This window comes from Stenella coeruleoalba (genome assembly GCF_951394435.1).
Source record: "Stenella coeruleoalba genome assembly, chromosome: 4".
Lineage (NCBI taxonomy): Eukaryota > Metazoa > Chordata > Mammalia > Artiodactyla > Delphinidae > Stenella > Stenella coeruleoalba.
This window is the reverse complement of record NC_137149.1, coordinates 74,741,147-74,766,640: the sequence shown is the minus strand read 5'-3', so window position 1 is coordinate 74,766,640 and position 25,494 is coordinate 74,741,147. Positions and strand designations below refer to the sequence as shown.

At 37.5% G+C, this 25,494-nt stretch overlaps 2 protein-coding genes across 5 annotated transcripts in view; one reads left to right on the top strand and one right to left on the bottom strand.

Moving 5' to 3' along the window:
- NMU (neuromedin U) overlaps positions 1-25,494 on the top strand; it is a 237,847-nt gene that overhangs the window by 4,036 nt on the left and 208,317 nt on the right. The window lies entirely within an intron of this gene.
- On the bottom strand, positions 9,866-24,683 carry EXOC1L (exocyst complex component 1 like; the record flags this gene model as incomplete). The annotated part of the gene is made up of 3 exons (XM_079920330.1): positions 9,866-10,132; positions 15,786-15,916; positions 24,563-24,683. The coding sequence occupies 3 exons, from the start codon at positions 24,681-24,683 to the stop codon at positions 9,866-9,868; spliced, it is 519 nt and encodes a 172-aa protein (XP_079776456.1).

Genomic DNA, 25,494 nt, shown 5'->3' with positions numbered 1-25,494 from the left:
GTCACTAGTGCCGAGGTTGAGGAACTCTGGTCTGGTTCTCCCTGGAGCAGGGATTGCAATCCCCACATAGGTTTGCTGAGCTCTGACCCTGGTTACAGGCTTGAGGCAGTGGTCGTTGGGGGAAGATATTGGGAAAATTAAGGTAATAAATTAGGCTCTTGCCTATTCTTTGAAGTAGTTCCAGACAAGAAGAGGCTGCTTTCCTTTATCAAGAGAAAGGAGTCTGTTGGCACAGAGGATGACAAAAAATCTGGGGGTATAAGACATGTGCACACAAATGTCCCCATTCTAGATCTCAAGGTTTCATTATTTTCCTATCAGAGCCCTAGGTTTGACACAGGTAATATTTTAAGGCTGTGCATTTAGACACTTTTGCCGCTCTGCCACCCTTTTGATTATATGTCGGAGCTGATTTTTAGCACAGTCGGCTCAGTGGCTACTCTGCCCTAGAGGCTTCTGGCTTTCACAGTGTGCCATGATTTGATTGTTGGCTGAATAGAGCCTGTCATTTTCTTTTGTTAAGATCTCCAAAGCAGTTAACAGATGTCAGCCCACTTTATGACTATCATTGCTCCATAACGCTCAAGTACCATAGCCACATGTAATTCAATGTTTCATCTTCTGTCTGCACCTCATTCTAATCTATAACAGTAGAGAGTCTTGGTAATTAGCAATCCTACTGTATGCCAGGGGTTGTCACCACTTGCAATTTACCACCAACTACTTAACCACCAGCAGGGGTCCTTATTGTCTTGTGATCAGTGCTGTAGGATCAGCCTCCAAAATCCCATACTGAGGCTTTACAATCTGGAGTCACCTTTTTTTTTAATCGGATTATAGTCGCTTTACAACGTTGTGTTAGTTTCTGCTGTACAGCAAAGTGAATCAGCTATATGTATACATATATCCCCTCGTTTTTGGATTTCCTTCCCATTTAGGTCACCACAGAACACTGAGTAGAGTTCCCTGTGCTATACAGTAGGGTCTCTGGAGTCAATTTTGATGCCCAGTGTTCCCCTTAAAGCAGAGCCCCAAACAAAGGCTTAGGTGCTAGTAGTTTATTTGAGAAAATGAGTTCAGGGAATAGACTAAGGGGCCCAGGGGAAACAAAATAGAGAAAGCGGAAAAGCCAATACAAGGATGCATCATTGAGTTGACAAATGCAGTGGGCGATTTGTTGATTGATACTGTGGAACCTTCTGAGAAGACTTAGCGACATGGGTCTCAGAATTCTGTACTGAAGTGAAGAAGAACAAAGAGGACACACTTATCTATCGGCTCCTGTCTGCCATTGGTTAAGCTTGCACCACATGCTTCTAATTGCGCATGTGCACTGTGGGCTGGTTTCTGCAGTATCCCACGCGAGAAGCAGGGAGTGAGAGAGGCAAGGTGCTGGAATATTGTTCTTGGGACATGATCTTGAGGTTGAGGCCTGCACAGAATTGGTCACTGCAGCAACACCTGGAATAAGAGGTGAGGCTGAAAGGATTTAAAATAATGCATGAAAGATTTCTAAACATGGCTTCTCCCTGAGTTTTCTCCATTTGAGTTAATGTTATCTCTACCTTCTCAGCTGCTCAGGCCGGTCCTTGACCTCTCTCTTTCTCTCATATTCTACATCCAATCTCTCAAGAAGTCTTATGGGTTCTACCTCTAAAGTATTTCCAGAATCTGACCACTTCTCCCCATCTCCATTGCTACCCTTTCCTTGATTATTGCTGTTATCTTGTCTCTCCTGAATGACTGCTTATCTCCCTGCAGTGTATTATTAACACAGCTGCCAGAGGGATCCTTTTTTAAAACATGAGCCATATCATGTTACTCTTTGCTCAGAACCCTCCAGTAGCTTCGGAGTGAAAGTCAAAGTTCTTACAATGACCTACAAGATCCCGCACAATCTCCCCATTTCCCCACCCACCAGGACTTCATCTTCTACTGCCCACCTTGGTCACTCTACTCCAGTTCCTTAGACCTCCTTGTTGTTCCTTGAAAAGTCTGGGCAAGCTGGACTTTTGCTCTTGCTTTTCCCTCCGCTTTTCCATTAAATATCTGCATGGCTCACTACTGCATCCCTTTCATGTCTTTGCTCAAAGGTTACCTCAATGAGGCCTTCCATGATAGCCCTATTTAAAATAGTGCCCCAACCTAGCATTCTTTATCTTTCATTTTTGCTTTGTTTTTCTTCATGGTTCTTATTACATCCTGCAATACTATGGCATTATATCTGATATATATATATATCAGATATAATGCCATATGTGTATATATATATATATAGTTAATATATGTTATTTGTTTATTTATTTACTTATTCTTTCCCTTTCACCAGAATGAAGCCTTATGAAGACAAAGACTTCTGTTTTGCTCACTGATGTATTCCCAGTTCCTAGAACTCATATCAATTCACTTATTATGTTCTCTGTACTATCCTAAGCATTTTACATGTATTAACTACTTTGGTCCTATGAGGTGGGAATCTTTATTATCCTTATTCTAAGGATTAGAAAACAGCACAGATTATTTAGCCCAAAGACACATAGTAGGCACATAGTAGTATTTCAGTGAATATCTCTTTATATTACTATAGTTATCTGCATAAAGTACACTTGGGAAGCAACATAAGACAGTGGAAAGAACATGGTTGCTGGGGTCGTGCAGACCTGGGTTCAAATCTGGTCTTTACTGGTTCAGTGATCACAGGGCAGATTACTTAACTCTTCTGAGCTTGAGTTTCCTCATCTGTAAATTCAAAATTATAAATGCCATCTTTTGGGACTGTCCTGCAATTCACTGAGATATATTTCTTGTAAAGCACTTGCACATTACTTGGCACATAGTAAGCACTCAATAAATGGTAGCTATTATTTATATGCAGGTTGGTTGGAAGATTAAATTGGGTAGATTTATGTTCTCAAAAGACATGAAATAGTCACTCAAGCCCTGCAGTCCTGCTTCCCTTTCATAGGCAGAAGGCCACATATATTAACATATATCATATATGAGGCAATCTCATATTTGGATAGCATGGAATAAATTTTTCATTGTTAATGAGCTCCAAGGGAAAAGTTTCTTCTAAATGGCCAGGAGTAGTGAGTATTGATGTTTGAACAATATTGGTAAAATTGAAATTGGTTCAAGATGGCGGAGTAGAAGGATGCGCTCTCACTCCCTCTTGCAAGAGCACCAGAATCACAACTAACCGCTGAACAATCATCAACAGGAAGACCCTGGAACTCACCAAAAAAGATACCCCACCTCCAAAGACACAGGAGAGTCCTCAATGAAATGGTAGGAGGGGTGCAATCACAATAAAATCAAATCCCATAATTGCTGGTGGGTGACTCACAAACTGGAGAACAATTATACCACAGAAGTCCACACACTGGATTGAAGGTTCTGAGCTCCTTGGGTCCGGCAATGGGAGAAGGAATTCCCAGAGATTCAGACTTTGTAGGCTAGCAGGATTTGATTGCAGGACTTCAACAGGACAGGGGGAAACAGAGACTCCACTCTTGGAGGGCACACTCAAAGTAGGGTGCACATCAGGACCCAAGGGGAAGGCGCAGTGATCCCATAGGAGACTGAACCAGACCTACCAGCTAGAGTGTTGGAGGGTCTCCTGCAGAGGCGGGGTGTGTCTGTGGCTCACCACAGGGACAAGGACACTGACAGCAGAAGCTCTGGGAAGTACTCCTTGGCATGAGCCCTCCTGTAGTCCACCATTAGTCCCACCAAAGAGCCTGTAGCCTCCAGTGCTGGGTTGCCTCAGGCCAAACAACCAACAGGGAGGGAACTCAGCCCCACCCATCAGCAGACAAGGGGATTAAAGTTTTACTGAGCTCTGCCCACCAAAGCAACACCCAGCTCTACCCACCACCAGTCCCTCCCATCAGGAAGCTGGCACAAGCCTCTTAGATAGCTTCATCCACTAGAGAGAAGACAGCAGAAACAAGAAGAACTAAATCCTGCAGCCTGTGGAACGAAAACCACCGTCACATAAAGGTAGACAAAATGAAAAGGCAGAGGACTATGTACCAGATGAAGGAACAAGACAAAACCCCAGAAAAAAAACTAAATGAAGTGGGAATAGGCAACCTTCCAGAAAAAGAATTCATTATAATGATAGTGAAGATGATCCAGGACCTCAGAAAAAGAATGGAAGAAAAGATTGAGAAGGTGCAAGAAATGTTTAACAAAGACCTAGAAGAATTCAAGAACATACAACTAGATAGGAATTAAAGAACAAACAGAGATAAGCAATACAACAGATGAAATGAAATATACACTAGAAGGAATCAATAGCAAATAACTGAGGCAGAAGAACGGATAAGTGACCTGGAAGACAGAATGGTGGAATTCACTACTGCAGAACAGAATAAAGAAAGAAAAATGAAAAGAAATGAAGACAGACTAAGAGACCTCTGGGACAACATTAAATACTCCAACAGGTGCATTATAGGGGTCCCAGAAGGAGAAGAGAGAGAGAAAGGACCTGAGAAAATATTTGAGGACATTATAGTCAAAAACTTCCTTAACATGGGAAGGGAAATAGCCACCCAAGTCCAGGAAGCACAGAGAGACACAGGCAGGATAAACCCAAGGAGAAACACGCCGAGACACACAGTAATCAAATTGACAAAAATTAAAGACAAAGAAAAATTATTAAAAACAACAAGGGAAAATGACAAATAACATACAAGGGAACTCCCATAAGGTCAACAGCTGATTTCTCAGCAGAAACTCTATAAGCCAGAAAGGAGTGGCATGATATATATAAAGTGACAAAAGGGAAGAAACTACAACCAAGATTACCTGGCAAGGATCTCATTCTGATTTCATGGAGAAATCAAAAGCTTTACAGATAAGCAAAAGCTAAGAGAATTCAGCACCACCCAACCAGCTCTACAACAAATGCTAAAGGAACTTCTCTAAGTGGGAAACACAACAGAAGAAAAGGACCTACAAAAACAAACCCAAAACAGTTCAGAAAATGGTAATAGGAACATACGTATTGATAATTACCTTAAATGTGAATGGATTAAATGCTCCAACCAAAAGACACAGGCTCACTGAATGGATACAAAAACAAGACCCATATATATGCTGTCTACAAGAGACCCACTTCAAACCTAGGGACACATACAGACTGAAAGTGAGAGGATAGAAAAAGATATTCCATGCAAATGGAAATCAAAAGAAAGCTGGAATAGCAATACTCACATCAGATAAAATAGACTTTAAAATAAAGAATGTTATAAGAGACAAGGAAGGATACTACACAATGATCAAGGGATCAATCCAAGAAGAAGATATAACAATTATAAATATATATGCACCCAACATAGGAGCACCTCAATACATAAGGCAAATGCTAACAGCTATAAAAGAGGATATTGACAGTAACACAATAATAGTGGGAGACGTTAACACCTAACTTACACCAATGGACAGATCATCCAGACAGAAAATTAATAAGGAAACACAAGCTTTAAATAATGACACAATAGACCAGACAGATTTAATTGATATTTATAGGACATTTCATCTAAAAACAGCAGATTACACTTTCTTCTCAAGTGCACATGGAACATTCTCCAGGATAGATCACATCTTGGGTCACAAATCAAGCCTTGGTAAATTTAAGAAAATTGAAATCGTATCAAGCATCTTTTCTGATTACAATGCTATGAGATTAGAAATGAATTACAGGGAAAAAAACGTAAAATACACAAACACATGGAGGCTAAACAGTACGTTACTAAATAACCAAGAGATCACTGAAGAAAGCAAAGAGGAAAACAAAAAATACCTAGAGACAAATGACAATGAAATACGACGATCCAAAACCTATGGGATGCAGCAAAAGCAGTTCTAAGCGGCAAGTTTATAGCTATACAGGCATACCTCAAGAAACAAGAAAAATCTCAAATAAACAATCTAACCTTACACCTAAAGGAACTAGAGAAAGAAGAACAAACAAAACCCAAAGTTAGCAGAAGGAAAGAAATCATAAAGATCAGAGCAGAAATAAATGAAATAGAAACGAAGAAAACAGTGGCAAAGATCAATAAAGCTAAAAGCTGGTTCTTTGAGAAGATAAACAAAATTGATAAAACACTAGCCAGACTCATCAAGAAAAAGAGGGAGAGGATCAAATCCTTCATTCTATTATAGTCATTTTCCTGTTATGCTCAAATTGTCTCATCTTAGGCCAGTGAGAGCTACTTCAAGTTGGCTCCTGTGTCCTTGGACTGACCCCAGTTGACTTTGATAGCTTCCTTTCTTCCTGGTACATCAAGATGTCCCATGTTCATCTTGTACATTTTCTGTCCCAGACCTGGAATCAGTAATTTCTTTAAATAGACTCCAGTCTTTTCAGTGGGAGATGGTATTGGCAGAACACTCTTGCATGCTAAGATGCTCATGCCTCACGATGTCTTTGCTTCACGGTTTCAGTAGACAAATCTAGAAAATGCATGCTTTTTTTTTTTTAAAGAAAGAGGGGTTTATATTAGTAAGTTTATATTACCATTTCCAGTTAAATTTACTGTTACTGGGCTTTAATTTCTTTGATTTTTTTACTTGTATATTCCCTCTGTTAGGCTTAAAAATCTCGGTTTCTAATGACATTAACGTGATAACATGTGTTTAATCTTACAGTACTCACACTCCTATGATACTGTCAAAATAACACTACCAATATTACTAACAATTAAGCTTTTGGATATGCTTTTAGGTTCGATGGATTTTGACAAGTGTATACAGTCATGTAACCATCACCATAAACAAGATATTTCTGAATATACAAATGGACAATGGCCAGATTATATATAAAAATAGAACTCTGCCCCACCACCTGCAGCAACCAGCTGAGGAAGCCATACTAGTATGTTCAGTAACCAGTCCAGGAAGTCAAACTACTATCTGTAGCAACCAATCTAGAAAGCCTAATAATAGCCCCTGTAGTAATGGGCCCCAGATGACCAGGACTTGATTAATAACCCAGCTTCCCTGATTTTGGCCCCCACTTCTGACTTAGGACCAACTATAGAGAAAGCCATATACATACCTTTAACCAATCACCTAGTATGCTTGGCTTCTTGTTAGCCCGCCAACACCTCCCCCATGCCAATGACCTCCAATCAGGCCTCTTCCTCTAAAGATGGATATTCGGACTATTTGAAATATTTCACTCTTGCAAACAATGTCACATGCCTTATGCATTTGTCATTCTGTATCTTTGCCAAAGTACCTTTGGGATGCCTTTGAGTCCTAGAAATAAAATAAAATTTCCATATAAAAGAGTAAATGTATACATAGTTCTGCAAGATATTCTCAAATTCCTCTCCTATCAGATTTGTACTCTCTTGCATTTCCAACAGCCGCGAATGAGGGGAACTGTTTTCCCATTCCCAATGGAATATTGTCAAAGTTTTGAATTTTTTCCAATAGAGAGGTAAGAAACAGGATCACACTGTATATTTAATTGGTATTTCTCCTATTATGGGCAAGGTTAAGCATCTTATATGTTTAAGTGTCATTTGCAATTCTTTTTCTATGTATGTATCTTTTACTAATTTTTCAGCAAATTGCAGTTAGTTTTTTTAACTCTTCAATTTTAGGAGCAATCTGTATATGAAAGGTATAAATGTATTGCTACATAACTTGCACTTTTTCCAGTTTGTCATTTGATTGAATATAGTTTTTCTTTTCATGCAAAGGCTTCTTATATTGATGTAGTTAAATTAATCATTTTTCTTCATTGTTTCTAGATTTGAGTGATAGCTAGGAGTTTTCCCCACTCTCAGTTTATAAAAAAATTCACCCATGTTTTCTTCTAGTAGATTTAAAGTAGTCCTTTTTTTCTTGTTAACATTTTTATTGATGTATAATTCACACACCATGCAATTCACCAATTTAAAGTGTACAATTCAATTATTTCTAACATATTACATTGTTTTTAAAAATTATGGTATAATATATATAACATTAAATTTGCCATTTTAACCATTTAAAGATGTATAATTCAGCAGCATTAATTACATTCACAGTGTTGTGCAACCATCACCACCAACTATTTCCAAAACTTTTTCATCACCCCAAACAGAAACTCTATAACCATTCAGTAATAACTCCCCAGTTTTTCTTCCTCCCAGCCCCTGGTAACTGCTAATCTACTTTCTGTCTCTGATTTTGCCTAGTCTATATATTTCATATAAGTGAAAGCATACAATATTTGTCCTTTTGTATCTGGTTTATTTTACTTCACGTATTTTTGATGTTCATCAATGTTGTAGCATGTATCAGAACTTCATTGCTTTTTATGGCAGAATAATATTCCACTGTACGGATATATCACATTTTGTATATCCATTCATCTGTTGATGGACACTTGCATTGTTTCCATATTTCGGCTACTGGGAATAATGCTGCAATGATTATTGGTGTACAAACATCTATTCAACTCCTTGCTTTCAATTCCTCTGGGTATATACCTAGGAGTGAAATTGCTGGGTTGTTTGGTAATTCCATGTTTAGCTTTTTGAGGACAAGTCAAACTGTTTTCCACCATGCTATACCATTTTACATTCCCATAAGCAATGTATAAGGGTTTCAGTTTCTCCACATCTTTGCCAACACTTCTTGTTTTCTGTATTTTTTAAAAATAGCCATCCTAGTAGGTGTGAAGGGGGTTACATTTTGGTTTTGATTTGCATTTCCCTAATGACTAATGATGCTGAGTTTCTTTTCTTGTGCTTACTGTATACTTTGCAGAGATGTCTATTCAAATTTCTTGTCTATCTTTGAATTAGGTGTTTGTCTTTTTGTTACTGAGTTGTAGGAGTTCTTTACATTAAACCTTTATCAGATATACAATTTGCAAATGTTTTCTTTCATTCTGTAGGTCTGTTTTTCACTTTCTTGATAATGTTCTTTGATGCAAAAGTAACTCTGTTGAAGTCCAATTTATCTAATTTTTCTTTTGTTGCTCTTCCTTTTGATGTCATAAAAATCCATTGCCAAATCTAAGGTCCCGAAGATTTACCCCTATGTGTTCTTCTAGGAGTTTAATGCTTTCAGGTTTTACATTCACACCTTTAATCCATTTTAAGGATATTTGTGTATGCTGTAAGAAAGGGGTTCAGTTTCTTTCTTTTGCATGTAGATATCCAGTTGTCCCAGCACTAATAATAAGAGATTATTTTTTCTCCTTTGAATGAACTTGGCATCCTTTCCAAAAATCAGTTGACCATAGATGTATGAGTTTATTTCTGAACTCTCAGTTCTATTCCATTCATCTGTATGTCTGTCTTTATGCCAGTACTATACTGCTTTGATCATTATACCTTTGTAGTAAGTTTTGAAATTGGGAGGTGTGAGTCCTCCAACTTTGTACTTCTTTTTCAAGATCGTTTGTCTATGTGGGGTCCCTTGCAGCTCCATATGCATTTGACTATTGACTTTTCCATTCCTACAAAAAAAGCCATTGGAATTTTGATAGGGATTATATTGATCTGCAGATCACTTTGGGTAGTACTGACACCTTGACAATATTAAATCTTCCTGTCCGTGAAAACAGGATGTATTTCCACTTATTTAGACCTTTCAAGATAATTTTTGATACCCCTTAGTAGAATACTAGTTTAGGCAAAACCATCCAACTCCTTCCAAAGATACCATAGGCAAAAGTCCAGAATATTGAATGAATGCATCGAAACACATTTCACTGCAATTCACAAAGCATCACTTTATTTTCATATGAATAGTAGTCACTGATAAAGGGAAAAAACAAAATCATGACTATCACTATTTACTTAGGGAACCATTTTCATAGAACACTGATGAAGGAACATGGTATACATATTCAGAGTGACAGGGGACACAGGGAAAAGCACACTAGACTGAAAGCATAAAAGCATATTCTCATAAGGACCAAGCAATCCTTGTTGTTGGAGGACCAAATGGAATCATCATTAATGTAAGTAGAATCAAAGTTCACGATCCGTAAGTCCTTCTTAAGGTATGCATGATTCAGCTTGTTTACAGTTCGAACAAAGGCATATTTGGAAGCACAACTATATGCTTCCAAAGTGTACACTTTCTTGAAGTGCAGATCAAAAAATGGATTGTCCTAGAAGAAAAAGAGAGACATGATTTAGTTTGTAGCCAGGAAAGTAGCTAGATTTCCTGGATTCTCTCATATTGATTGTTGTATTGATTGTAAAGTATCAGTATCAAACATTTTCCCAAAATCTACAAATGAGCTTTCCAAAACTACCTGTTTCAAACATGTTGCTTCTATAAAGAACAATAAGAAAGATTATTTTTGAAGCATCTGTGATTTTTCAATTATGCAAATAAATATGTGTCAAAATGTGCAGTTACCAAGTCTTCCCAGGGCAGTGAATTTGAGAGGATGGATGGGGATGGAAGAAAAGAATAAACCCAATTATAGACTTCCACAGGAGAGAAAAGGTTTCTCCTTTTCTCTACTAGGAGGTCGGTCCCTTGTGCTATTTCAATAGTAGAAGGGGGAAATACAGAATGGCTAAGCAGCCTTTGGCATACAACAGATCACCAACTTGCTGGCTTTGAAGTTAATAGCAAGGAATTACTTTTAAAGTTAATAGCAAGGATCATTAAATCATTTGACTGAAACTGACAATTTACTAAAGACTGACTCACTGGATTGCTCTAGGCTGTATACTTCTAGTGGAGATGTTTCAGGGAAAAGTAGGCATCAAACCTGACCTAGGTCCTACATGTTAAAATAATAATCATTGCTACTGTTACTAATAGCAGTAACAACTGTGCCTTGCATTTATAAAGTGCTTTTCAGTTTACAAAATGCTTTCGCATTCATTATCTGCCTGACTCCTAACTCTCTTTGAAGGCAGAGGTTTTCAGTTATTTATCTTTTGTGTATCCACTCAACAAATGTGTGTTGAACTGATCTGAAGTCATCCTATAAAAAGAGAAGTGGAGGTAAACATTGCCCTAAATGTTAAAGAGGCAGAGAGACCAGACCAAGCAAAAGTATTAATGACTTTTTACCATGAGGTGTGTAAAGTTTGTATATAAGAACTTATGTATTTGCAATTTCTTTTTCAAATAGGAAAATTCTTAGAGGAGACAGGAAAAAGAACAAGGGTTTTGGAGTTAGCCAACCATTTTGACTCTGATGTAACCATGGGCAGGGCACGTATTATATTTGGCCTTCACTTTTTGGATAGGGTGGCTATGAAGTTTGTATGAGATTAATCATTTAAACTGTGATACTAGTGTGGAGCTTAATGAATGATAATTCCTTTTCCCAAATCTGTCCCCAAAGATTGTGATACTGGTGTTAATATCACCTTGCTTTACACTATTAAAATTTTTAAAAAACAAAACAATACTTTAAGAAAAAGAATGTACAAGGGTGTTGTGATTTTAAGTACAATGTTCTCTAGTCACACCTTGCAAAATGTTTCCTAGCTGTCATGATTGCAGATTGAAGGACAGTTCTTTAGAGAATCTCAATGAAAGGAAATCACACCCATTCCATCACCAGATACTAAGCATACTCCTTATGTAGTTTCCTCACAGAAACATTTACTCCTTATCATGTAGAAAATATCCTTTGTTCTTTTGAGATACTTGGAGAGGATTAAGTTTTTCCATTAGCCTGATAATTGAAACCTAAGCAGGTATGAACATAGAATACAAGTTCGTCCATCTGTCCCTTCCTTCCTTCCTCCCTCCCGCCCTCGCTCCCTTCCTTCCTTCCTTCCTCTCGCCCTCTGTCTCCTCCTTCCTCTCTCTTTCTTTCTTTTGATAGAGCTAAAAGGGAATCTCATTGTTCATTCAGTAATCCCTTGTTTATAGTAGATTAAATATAATATAATGTAATGTAATAGTGAATAATAGTTTCCAGAGGGGTGAAGCCCAGGTCACACATGTAGTTATTGGCAGAGCCAAGACAAGGACTAAGCTCTCACTCAGCCCAACCCCATTTCCTGCTACATCATTCTCTCTTCTGTTGCACCACGTCAGTCTCCAAATCCCCAGTCATTCTGATTTCTGCTTTATAAATTGACTTCAATTTCAATTCCATTCCATTTTAAAGTTGACAACTTTTGGCTTGAAATAGCTCTATTTAAAACTGTATCATTGCTATCGAGAAAAATATAATATATGCTGACTCCTGAGGATTCAATTACAAGAGGCAGGACAAGTGGAAATTCCCAGAACAACTGAGATATTTTTACTTCATCCACAGAAAAGAAATATTTAAAAGAACTACTCTTTGGATATTATAGGTTTTCTTCTGGCAGTTTAATATTTTAGGCCCTAAAGTGATCAGAAAAATAGAAATACTCAATTTCCCTTTTGTATCTAGTTCACTATGAAAGATAACAATCTTCAAATGGGAAAGGGAATAATTAACAACATAGAGATGGAATTAAAGGCCAGAAAGGTGAGGAGAAAATAGAGCAGAGCTAGCTGCTTCCAATGAATCTAAGCTGACAGGCTTGATTAATACATCCCCAGGCACTGACCAAGCTTATAGAAAATAATTATGACATTAGTAACATTTGGGGTATTACTCTTGGGGTGGGTATAAAAGATGGGGTCTGTAAAATCTTTCTTTCCTAGAAATTTATTTCCTAGTTCTGTAGAAATGGTTGTATTAGATGTTCTCTATCATTTAATAATATACTTGCAGACTAAAAGATATAAGTGCTGTATAATTGGCTGTATAAAATCAGCCAATTATGTTAAACTAGCATATCTACCTTTATTGTGTTTGTCATTAGCCTGAATAGAAAGACCTTTAAAATTGATTTTTTTTAGAAAGCATTTGAATGCATTTTGTTTGGCATTATATTTATTCAATAAAGTATTTAATTAGTGCTAAGTTGGACCCTGTTGCTAAGCCCCAGCAAGCAATCATCCTAGATAGGGTTAAACCCCCAGTAAAATTGCCATATTGCACATGTCTTAATGAAGTTTGAATGTTAAATAAATTGTATATTCACTTGAGGACTTGAGAAAAAATTAAGAAAATGGTCAAAAAAAGAGGTGGGCATGATTAATTCTTGAAACTACAGATTAGTGAACTTGACACTGACTTGTGATAAAATTCAATGCAGTATAGAAATTTTGGCAAATACCTAAAAGTATATAGAAGAAAATACTTTAAAAATTTGTACTCCTATGACACAGAGATAATTATTGTTGAAGTACTGGTTAGTTTCATATATACATTTACATACCACATACATTTTTTTGTATTAAAATTTAAGGTTCAACTTTCAATTTTCAATACTATGATAAATTAAATATGTAAAATGAGATAATATTATAGAAAAGTTTTGTATTCAGCTGACTTTTAAAAAACGTATTAAATGGTGAACAATTGTGTTCTGAGGTATTCTTTTGGAAACATGACTTTTAATGACCATGTAATGTTCCAGCATAATGACATGAAAAAATATATTTAACTATTTCCTAAGTGTTGAACATTTAGGTAGAATATAATGTCAGAAAAATGCTATGTGATTACTTAGGACAGAAAGCAATGAAATCCAGCATGTCTTCACCAAGAAGTCATGCCAAACACACCAAATTTTAAAAGTAGGATTCCTAGGTGATAAGATAATAGCAGATAACATATATTGATTTCAGTAAAGATCTTAAGGGAAAAATTTAGATATTCAGACTAGATAATTAATAAGGCAGAATTAAGTGGCAGAATTAAGAGCTTGTGTCCATCTAACTTACCACTGTATCCTCAGAGCCTAGCAGAGCCTGGTATACCATAAATTCTCAGTGAGTGACTGAATACACAAATTTGTAGAGATGATAAACAACCAGTCCAAAGAAGACAAATTGATAGATTTGGAGGTAAAGTCTAGTTCCATCTCTAGAGTAGTTATTTGACCTTAGGCAAGTCAGTTAATCTCTTTATGTCTCATTTTCCTCATCTGTAAATCAGGAGTAATGATAGAATCTAATTCATGGGATTTTTGTAACAATTATGTGAAGTTACATATGGAAAGAGCTTTTTGTGGTTCCTGTCATCTGGTAAGAGTTTACTGAGTGTGAGATGGTAGCAGGTAGCAGTACTACTAGTAGTGGTAATAATAGTAGTAGTAGTGGTAACCTATCAATTACCTAGAGGTATGCACTTAGCCCTGCCTGCTTCATCATTTTTATTATTGACTTGAATGAAGTCCTAAATGCTGTGCGCATTAAATCTGCAGCATACTATAGTGAATATTAAAAAATCAAAATATTAGAAGATTTGATAGGTAGGAACAATAGGCCAACCTAAGAATATGGCATTTAATCAGATTAAGAAAAAATGAGCTTAAATTCTAACTCATCCAACAATAACAGAAATATTTATTGAGTCCCTGATAACTGCCAGGCAGACGGCTACAATAAAAGATGAAAAGGAATGGTTACAGTTTTTTATCCAGAGGGGAGACAGAGTAAACCAACAGTTGCAGTTTGTTGGATTATTTACATCCACTGTGCAATGGGGTTATAGGGCAGGGGGACAAGAGTAGGACTTTACTCCATGGGGAATCTGAGAATGGGGTGAGGGATGGAGGTGACTGAGCTTTCTAAGTCCCGAGAGTATTAAAGCACCTTTGCTGTATAAAGTTTTAGGAGAAATGACCAGATATAAAGAAGCCAGATCATGAAGGGCTTTTATCTAGATTTTATTCCATGTGCGTGGCAGGTGCGGCAGATCAGGGTAAATGGCAATTCATGCCCCAAAGACCTGAGGTCTCAGTTGAGTGTTTACTAGAAATAAGAATCCAGATCAAAGGAAATACAAATTGGTCACGCTAATTCTAAAGTATTGTATTTAATTCTGGAAAAGCTGAAACATTCCAGAGGAGAAGAGATTGCATAGTGAAGGGTGTTGCAGCAATGTCATGGGAGAAAATAACAGCGCTGTGACCTCTTAGTGTTTGTATAACCTGTCATATTAACTTATTTGATCTTCATATGAACATTATTTAAAGAATGAAATGGTTACATTTAACCCAGAAAAGAGAAAACTTGAGGGAACCTTATTAGTGTCTTCAAACATTGGAAAGGCTGCTATGTGAAAGAAGGATTGGGTTTGTTCTGGTTGGTTCAAATGACGATGCTAGGACTGATGGGTGGATGTTATAGTGAAGGAGATTTTAGTTAAACATAAGTGGGACATGTAAAAATAAAGGATGTTAATTTGGAAGTAGAATGGATTTACTCATGTGGTAATAAGTTCTCCATCAGTAGAAGAGTTCAAGGAGAGACTGGGAAAACCACTTTCAAGTGGTCACACAAGAGATTAAAGTACACACCCTTTCCCCACTTTCAACACTGAGGTTGTAGGATTTCCAAGCGTTATTGATCCTTCCAGAGGATCAAGCTGCTAACTGACAGTAAAATCTGAAGAAGATGATGAAAGGAATCCCCACAAATTATGGAGGAAACTGGGCTGGGAAGAGAGTGGTGGTGGAAGCATCAGATATTTAAAGTTTCATAACTGGCTGGAAGATTGTGTTTAACCTGTTAAGAAGACCTTGGGAAAGATGTTTTAACTCTAATCGAAAAAATTCAAATTTAAACTCATAAAAACAGAACAAACAAACCAGTAGATCATCCCAGTAAACTGTACCACTTAAGCATAATATGTCATTTTAACTGTCAGTACATGCCAAAAATATATGAAGTAAGATATTAACCATAAAGGTCTCCAGCATATTGATCCCATATCTCCCTTACAAAACAACACTTACTGTATCTGCTTCTTTTCCATCGATCATCCGCAGATCGTTCAAAGACCACTTTTTGGTTACTTCATATTTTTCATCTAAACCTATTCTGTAGTGTTTCACCATAATTATTTTTACTTCTTCATTTTTGGTCACTGTAGGACAGAAAAACACTTCGTTTACCTAGACTCTTAGAATATAATAAATTATTCATCATCATATTTTTCAGTATTTATGAATCTCCTTTTCCTATAATAAGCTTGAACATACATTGTATCTGCACCCCAGTTATGAACCCTGAGGTATCTGAAGCTTCATGAGTATGCCCTCAAATTTCCTCAGTGTGTTAACTTTATTTTTGCTGCAATTGTGGTCACATACAGCCGCGGTAATGTCTGTCAGATAGAACACCGAGCTCTGTGCTTTCAGCTCTGAGCTTTGTGGTGGAGGATAGAGTTCAACTCAGGGCAGGAAATAGGAGGCTTAGTGTGAGCATACAGTCAGTGCCAAAGTGTTTACCAGAACAAGTTGGAATTTTAATTTATGACAATATAAGAAAATGAGCACAGGAAAGTAAACAGTTCTGCTCACACAGCAACCCACTGTTGAAGACTGACCATGCAAATACTTGTGCACACTTTTATTTTTTTAAGTTGCTGTGAGATTTTTGATGTAAGAGTGCTTGCAAAACAGCAACTACTGACCTATTTGGTATCGTTTGAGATTTTTAATCCTCCGTAGTGTGTATCCAAAATCCTAGTATTCAAAATGTGCCATCGAGACAAAAAACTTTAGTTCTATACTTTGAAAGGTATGGGAAAATCATTGCTTATTTTATGTGAACAACATGAGGGAAATAATTTCCTCGTCTTAAAATCATTGTGTTTGGTCTCATATGAACACATTAGAAGAATCAACATTTGACGTTAGAGTTCCTGGACTGAAAGTTATCAATGAATTCCCAAGGGAGTATTTACTGGGTATCCACTATTTGCCTGATAGAACTATTACAAATGCCACAGGGAGTACAAGTATGAGACATGGTCCCTGCCCTCTGGAAACTTATGGTTTTGTTGAAGAGACAAGGCTAACACACATGTGTCACATAAAATATATAATATGAATGTATACAGGTATATTATAAAGAGGTGGCAGTGGTAACTGAATATCTTAAACTTTCAAGGTGGATGATGTCACTTGGAGAGTTACAAGCTGGTTCTGTCTTCTAAGAATGAGACTGGAATTTGTCTTTGGAGAAGACTCTCTTCTGGTTCTGGAAAGCATCACTTTGGCATGACCTCCGAGTTAAGAAGATTAAAACAATATATTACAATATAATCATAGGGATAGATAAGCAATATGGAACAGACTATATGTTTAACAGAAGTTCTAAGAAGGGAGAGGATTCGAATAAAGGAAACAATTATGGAAGAAATAGAATTGGAGATAGAGCTTTAAAATTAGTAAAGGCAAGGATGATACTGACGGCATTTCTAGGTGAAGGACAGTATGACAAAATGAGTAGACAATAGACCCTGAACTTCACCGGGTAGGATTAGAGACAGTGGATTGTATAGATTGATTGGTGTTAGGATATGGTGGACAACAAGGTTAACCAGGTTGTGAATATGTTTTGAAAAGTGACAGAAACCACTGTGGACTCATGGTGTCTCAACCCCCCTCTGATGGGAGGGATTGGAATCTGGCCTGGACAGTAAGGGCTCCAGAGTTGGGACTGGTGAAGGGAGTAGTTATCCTCTGTAAGTGCAGGTGATACTGAAATTAAGGCAAACAGTTGAGCTTAGACTTCATGATGGAGCTGAGCTCAGTCTCCCAGAGAAGGGAGTCTGAGCAGGTTGACAAATCTAAGAAGAGGGCACTATGTCAGTTCAGTGAAAGCTCATACTGTAATACATATTCAGTAAGTCTCTTTCCTCCTTGAACAGGAGACTAATACAGTGGTGCCCTGTTGAAGGAGTATTTTTCTGGAATCAGTGATGCCCAGGATACACTGAAGAAGAAAAGAAAGAAGAACTGGAGGTCCCTAGAAGAGGCAGTGTGTCTTAGTGGGCTCTGGCATTAAACATTCCAGATTCAAATCATGACACCACTTCTTACAGTGTGGTCTGTAATCTCATTATTTAATCTCTAGAGAGATTAAACCTCAGTTTTCTCATGTTGTAAAGTGGACATCAGAGTGATACAAACCCATAGGGTATAAAGATTAAAGTATATAAATGACTTAGGGTAGTGCCTGGTTTATAGTAATTGTTTCCGTTTTTGTTTTGTTTTGTTTATGAGGCTTTTGTTGGAACTAGGCGTAGGATGTAGGCAATGGAAATAGAGGTGGTAAATCTAAGTTAGATTTTAAATGAGGCATTCACACCACTAGATGGAAACCAAATACGTAAGCATGGTTGGGCGGAATAGTGAATTTAGTCTTTGATGTACAGATGAGCTCCATAAACTATCTCAGAAGAGAAGGAGATGATGGAAATTTATAGTTTAGGAATGAAGGTACAGACTTGGGATTTTTCTGTGGGGACAGGCTTCCGAAACTAGGTTTATAGGGAAAAGAGCAGAGGAAAGAGGTGAAACAGAGTAGAGAATAAAAAAGGTGCCAGCAGAGAGGTCTAAGAAGGGACCGGCAGAAAAGAGACAAGCCCAACAGTGCAATCTATGGAAATCAAGAGGACAGAGAATTTCAAGAGCTGGAGACAATCCCATGAAGTTACATTGTTGGGTAACTTTGTTCAGTCCTGGCACGGAATCTGACTTGGGGAAGATCATTGATTTCTTCCCTGAGGGCAGTTTCTCTAGAATGGGGAGGGCAGAAAACAGCTTGTAGAGGGCTCCTTCATGGACTAACTATACTGAGTGCGTACTATGCGCCAGTTCTCATGTTAGGTAGGGTTTAGAAAGAGAGATAAGAGAATAAAGGCTATGATTTAGATCACATATTCCAAGAGTCTGGAAGAGGAGTGATGGCATATTTTGAGGACAAAAGGAGTGATTGAGGGGCACGTCCTGGAGGGGACCTACTGTGGAAGATCTTAACCCTGGGTAAGAAAACTGGCTCAGAACCTGTGAGTCTCCTGAAACTGTGCAAAATTTGGTGGGTTTCTGCCTGTGTATACTTCTCCAACCCTAAAAAAGGTCCACTTCCACTGGTCTAGATGTTAGCTTTGGGAAGAGGAAAGGAAAAGAGAAAAGAAGCCATTAGGCTGGTGTGTTGAAGTGGAAGCATGGTTGATTCTGTCATACTTACTTAGGACAAGATTTTGGAGGCAGTTCCTTCCCCTAGGAGGTAATTGTCTGTCCAGACTCTACCTCAGAACCAAATAATAATGTTCTTGTTCTGGCTAGCTGTCTCACTGGTGACTTAGGAAGTGGGAGAGGATGGGGAGAAATAACTGGATACTGTATAAAAATATCATTTGAAGCAAATTTCACTGCCTCATCTACATGTTATGATAACCAGCTAATTGACTGTAGACCCACTGATTTGTTTCATTAATTTGATAAGTATTTGAGTGCCCCTTTTGTACAAAGCCCTGGGCTAGGCATTGAAAAAGTGCATTCCCCTATGGCACTGTTCCTGCTCCTGCTGAGATTACAGAGAGTGGGGTTTCAGAGAGAAAACACACGATCAAGTGCTGTGGATGAGGCATGGACAGGGTCTTATAGGAACATGGAGAAGGGACATCTTCATCCCACTAGGGGTCAGAGAGAGCTTCTTGAAGGAGGTTATCTGTGTTGTAAAGGACCATGGGAGTTAGCCGAATGAAGAAAGGGGTAAAGGGAGTTCTGGAACAGCATGTGGACAAAAGCGTAAAATACTTGAATCTTTTGAGTCCTTACAGGCATTTAGTATTGCTGGCATGAAGGGTAGGGGTGAATAGGTGGTAGGAAGCAGGGTAGTCAGGAGCTGGTTCCTGAATGGTCTAGAATGCTACGCTAAGGAGTTCAAATATTATCCTGAAAGCTCTGTTTTTGGGGAGATTGATGAGGGTGAGGAGTGTTGTCGCTGAAGGACTTTAAGTGAATGGTCAGGATGAGCTTTACATTTTAGAAAGTTTTCTCGGGCACTTCTGTAAAGGATGGGTGGGAGGGAGGGAATGAAGAAAGAGATGTTAAGAAGGTAGGATCTACCAGTCATCAAGTTTTCTTACATTAATGGTCACTGTCCCACTAATAACAAACTAAGAAAATAAAATGCACGCTTTAAAAGTTAACCTTTTGATATAGTGATGCAGCACAGAGACGGTACAACCTCCTCAATTTGGCAAAATAGTCTCCTCTGTAGCCAAGGAGTTTCCAAGAACTGTCTTTAGCCAAGAGTCAAAGTCTGATCAGGCTGGAGTGGACCCAATCCCTAAGTTCCATACTTGTGTTCTGCTGCTAGCTAAAATTAAATGGCCGTATTCACATTAAGGCAGTGGCAAAGTGGAAACATCACATTGTCTTAAAACAGAATTTTGTTTGTATAGTCAAAATGTTAACAGAGTTGGTTTCCGTAACATCAGATGTGCCGCTAATTATGATTTAGTGATATCTATAGACCCAGGGACTTTCAGAATGAACCTGCTCCAGTTTCACTATTTTAGTTAGCATTTTCAGAACAACCATCTTAACTTCATGCTAACAACTTATCTTCACTTTTAATTTCAAAATAAACATTGTTGTTAATAACTGCCTCTATTATCATGGTGAAATAGTCACTATTATTCATGAGGCTAAGTGGAAAGAAGATTGGCCAAGTGAACCAATATAATTTGGCAGAACAGGAAAAACAGTAGCTCACGAGTAAACTGCACAGAAAAACTTTAAATACATAAACCACTGTCATTTTACAATCCCAGTGTTACATAATTGTTTTCATCATTGAAATTAAGTAATAGGGAAAAACTACCATGAGATATCAAAGACAAGAAGCCTCAGTGAAAATGTTTCAATGTATTGGTGATGTCTTGGGGTTGTTGAGAATGCTATTACTGATTTCATCAAAAAAGTAACTTTCAAATAATTTTTCTAGAAATATTTTAATCAAATCGATTTTGGGGCAATACTGGGTACTCTAGGTTTAATGTTTGTCCCTCCTTCCCCTCAATTCCTATGTTGAAATCCTAACCCCCAAGGTTATGGTAGTAGGAAGTGGGGTCTTTCAGAGGTGATTAGGTCATGAAGGCAGAGCCCTCATGAATGGGATTAGTGTCCCTCTAAAAAGACCCCAGAGAGCTCCCTTGCCCTTTCCACCCTGCAAGGTTAGAGGGAGAAAAAGGTGGTCTATGAGGACGCAGATCCCCACCAGACACCGAATCTGCAGGCACCATGTTCTTGGACTTCCCAGACTCCAGAACTGTGAGAACTAAATGTTTGTTGTTTATAAGCCACCCAGTCTCTAGTATTTTGTTTCCTTTTCTTGTTAACTTATTTAACACTCTTTTTGTGAACAGTATAAATGATTTCACAAAATTATTCAATTCTCCGGTTCACAGAGAAGTTCTTTTTTGGCATCAACATGTAATAGGTATGGAGAATTTATGCATACCATCTTCATAATTCTAGCAAATGCCATTTATTTTCAAATGAATTACCTGTGAATGGAGAAAGTTTTTCTAAATATATGTGAATACTTAAATCTGTATCTGAATATGTATACAATTTTTATTTATAAAATATAAATACTTCCATATGTTTACTGTATATTTTATTTTTATTATAAATATTTATTTACAGCATATACTATTTATACATAAATACTTCAGCGTATGTTTTCACAATAGATACATTCTTTTCTGTAATTTTAACAATATAACCCCACCTTCCAATTTGGAATAAAATTCTAGCCCTATTTGAAGTAGAATTCATCATTTTTTCCCCCTAGTTAGGATTTAAGAGGAGAGCACTATGTGTAGATGTAAATGTTATTATTTCTGGTTCAGAGAGGTCAACACCGAGGCCGCAGCGTTGCCCCATATATCACAGCTGGCAGGTGGGCAAAGCAGAGTCATGTTTCACACCAGCTGTGTCGGACTCCTAGCCTTCCAAAGTCCATTCCACCATGCCCTGCTACTTCCCATCCAATCAGCCATAATCACTTTACATACGATTTCAAGTCCTTCAGAATTTCTTTAACTCATTTGCATTCTCATCACTGCACAACTGACTTGTCTGTTTCTTTTTCCGTACTTTATAGAGCTTCTCCCTCCTTCCTAAGAAGTTGCCGCTTTTAACAGCCAGCGATAATGATGGTCTAGGCTAGGGGAAGCTAATTTCAAGGAGAAATGACCATGTAAACCCTGATGTGGGAGGAGACAGAGGTGCCAGGAAATCCCCAATGTAAATCCTAGCAAACTTCAGAGAGGGAGACAGGATTTAAGACATCTGCTTTTTGACATTGACCAAGTAAGTTATCAACTGATAACTGATTGTTATCAGTAAATCACAATCATCTGGTTGTGAGACCCCTGCAAAAGCCAGACTCTGATTGGATAAATAGAAAGTTTAACTTATTTAAACATATCTTCTTTAATTTGAGAAATGCATGATGGGATTTAACTACTCTAGACTTGATTCTCACAAATTTAGAACTGCTGGATTGTAGGATATAAAGAGGAAATCATAACTATATGTCTCCCTACTCCCAGAAGGTGGCCAACATTCAAAACCTGGAGTTACCTGCCTCAACAGTTGAGATATGGCCTGCTTGATTCCTATCAATGGAGATTTTCTAAGTAAAGCATAGTCAAAGATTTAGGACTAGCAAGCATCACCCTGACTTTATTTTAAATTACTGTTCTGTCTAATTGCATTCGAAATTGTCATAAAGAGATGCCAAATTTGGGGAAAGTGCTCTCAAGTTGATGGATGTGATATGTAGAAGAGTCATAAAGTTGGTGAATGAACATGACTTATAATGTTAACTTTTACCTGGAATATCACAATATTGTCTTCTCTTTCTCACATCTAAGAGAACCTTGTTTTTCCTTTGCTTCTAACATGACAGAATCATTGAATTTTACTAATGAAAGTGATCACCTACTTTATGTGGCCATTGTCCAGGTGAAAACATTGAACCCTAAAGCAGTTGCCTTCACACATGTTAACAATGCCAACCCCTTGTTGTTCCAATCCTGGTTAAAAGGATTCATGTCATTTATGAAAACAGACAGCAGGTGACCCCAGCCCATAGTGTCTTTCTCAAAACTTGAGGATATTGGGGAAAAATTACATCCATTTCCAAAAATTTAATTCTAGGAGTGTTTTTTTTTTCCCATGCCAGATAGAACAAGTTAATTATATAGTTGGAGGCGGGCATTAAGATACATGTGGTAAATTAGATGTAAATAATGCCTGGTAAATAAATATGCATTATTGATTGTTCTATTTTTTATAAGTTTCTTAAAAAATACATATACACTAATGTTATGTGATGAGTAATTAGCTTTATAAAGTAGGATTATAATACGTATAAAATTATTAAATTTTCATGTTGGAATGAGCATATTCTCTAATATATTAAGTCAAGATGCTTTGAGACATAGTGATCTGATCGTTTGTATATAACACAGTTTCTAAAATTGTTTCATTTGACATTTTTCCATTTGATTTCTTTCTTTTTCCCGGACTGATTTTAAGTTTTGTACCTTGCTGATATGCTAAGCCTTACACTTTTTATTTATTTGGCAAAATATGCTAGGTAACGTATTAGATAAATGTTAGTATTCTTATGATTAAGTAAATATTCGTATACTTATTAGGAATTACAGAATTTTAAAGAGTTCTTAGCACTTTCTCTAAAGATGTTCTACTTCCCTTATAGTAGCCCCTCTTGACAACTTTTGAAAGTTCTTCTATGCAAATTATCCGGAAAGGAGTTATAACAAATTTTCTGAAAATGCTGAACTGTGTGCCTTAAAAAGCAAAGTCTACAATGAAAACTTAGAGTTTCTAAGCTCTTTCCTCCGAAGCCCCTGAGAACTATTAAAAAGCATGGATGGGGAAAAGGAAATGCTTATATTAAATTCAATAATGGCACAAGAATTTCTGTCTAAATTCAGCACAAAAATTACGGTTAGGTAAATCATAATTAAGTGCAAAAGCTTATTCCTACCTTTGGACAATTTTCATGAATTTTTAAAATATGAGGGAAAATATTTTAATTAGTTTAGAGAACATTTCCTTAAAGTTCCATCTTCATGAACTAATTTCTATCATTAAAATAGTGTTTCTGTGAGCATACTGTGAGAAAGAATTTTTAAAAGATCATTTCTCTTTTCAAAATAAGCCACCAGGAAGTCTAAATAAGCCTCAGAAGAAAATCTAAGGTCTTTTTTTTTTTTTTCTTTCCTAGCATGAAAAGAGAGAACCCTAGTTGTCCAGATTGGTTGGAAATAGAGCTGTATAACTCAATTCTCCAATATGTTTAAAAGTATAGAGAGAGCTCTCCGTTGAATTTTTTAAAACAAGCTCTTACACAAGAAAACTGCATGCCATGCAAGTGAATTAAATAAAAGACTGGAGACTAAATAATCAAATCAGCAAAGGCACATACCCAGTTTCATTTCTGAACAATTAACCAAAATATTTTTAATACAATATTTTTTTGTCTTCCATTTTAGCACTTAAAAAAATTCTGTAGAATCCACATTCTTAATCTTCGCATAGTTAAGTTCTATCACAAGAAGATACATCTGCTGTTATTGCATAGGAAAATAAACACCCAAAAATGTTCTTCTATCACCCAAGCATCTTGGGGTTATTTACGTTTTGAAATGATAACAGAAAGAACAGATTACCTGACACACAGAGGTAATACCTGTCCTGGACCGAGAACTCTATTTCAATAAACTCGTACAGATTCTGCGAGAGTGGCTTAAACAGTTTCTTCTCCAAGTCCTCCTTTACCAATGATGACATTTCCTCCAGTTCCACTTGGCCTGAGGTCCTGGCTCCAGCTCGCTCTTTCTCTCCTTCTGCTCCCTAGATTTCTTGTTTTGGTTTGCAGCTCCTATGTGAGTCCTGCCCACCTCCCAACCCTCACTTTCAACTTCTCATTCCTAGCCAGACCCAGGCTCCTGAGAGCACTCAGCGCAGTCAGACCCCTCACTGCGGTATCTGCCCAGTGGCAGCAGCGACGGCAGCCAAAATACAGCAGCGGCATCAGCCCCGCTGTCACTCTCCAGCATCCAGGCTCAAGGAGGCTGCTCTCTGGAGCTCTCCTGTGGTTTGGGGATGGGCAACATATTTATGAACACCAGCAGATACACTTGTGGAGTCCCCTGGCCTCCCTAGTCTAGTAACCTTTTCCGCTTTCACATCACTCTGCAGAAGAAGACCACTACTTCAGCTTGATTCCGTTACATAAATCAGCTGTCTGGCTCTATCGATTGGGATCATCTTCCATTAAGAACTTTGCTGTCATCGGCAAGAGAAAAAGCACCCGTGCTTTCTCCTGACACTTCCAACAAGTCTCTTTCCCTCCTTTCTTTCCCCTCCTGCAATTCATTCAGACCTTTGTTTTCAAGAGAGTCAGCATCCATTCCTGCGTCCAAATTATTTTTTAAATGGGCTTACTTTAATGTTCTTCATTTCTTTACTCACAAAGAGAAATTTACTAGGTACCTACTGGAGCAAAGCATGGTATCTGTTTCTTGGGAGGGTGGATTTCCTATCCTCAAGAAGCTTATAATCTAATAGAGATGAGTACACTAAATAATTATCATAAATG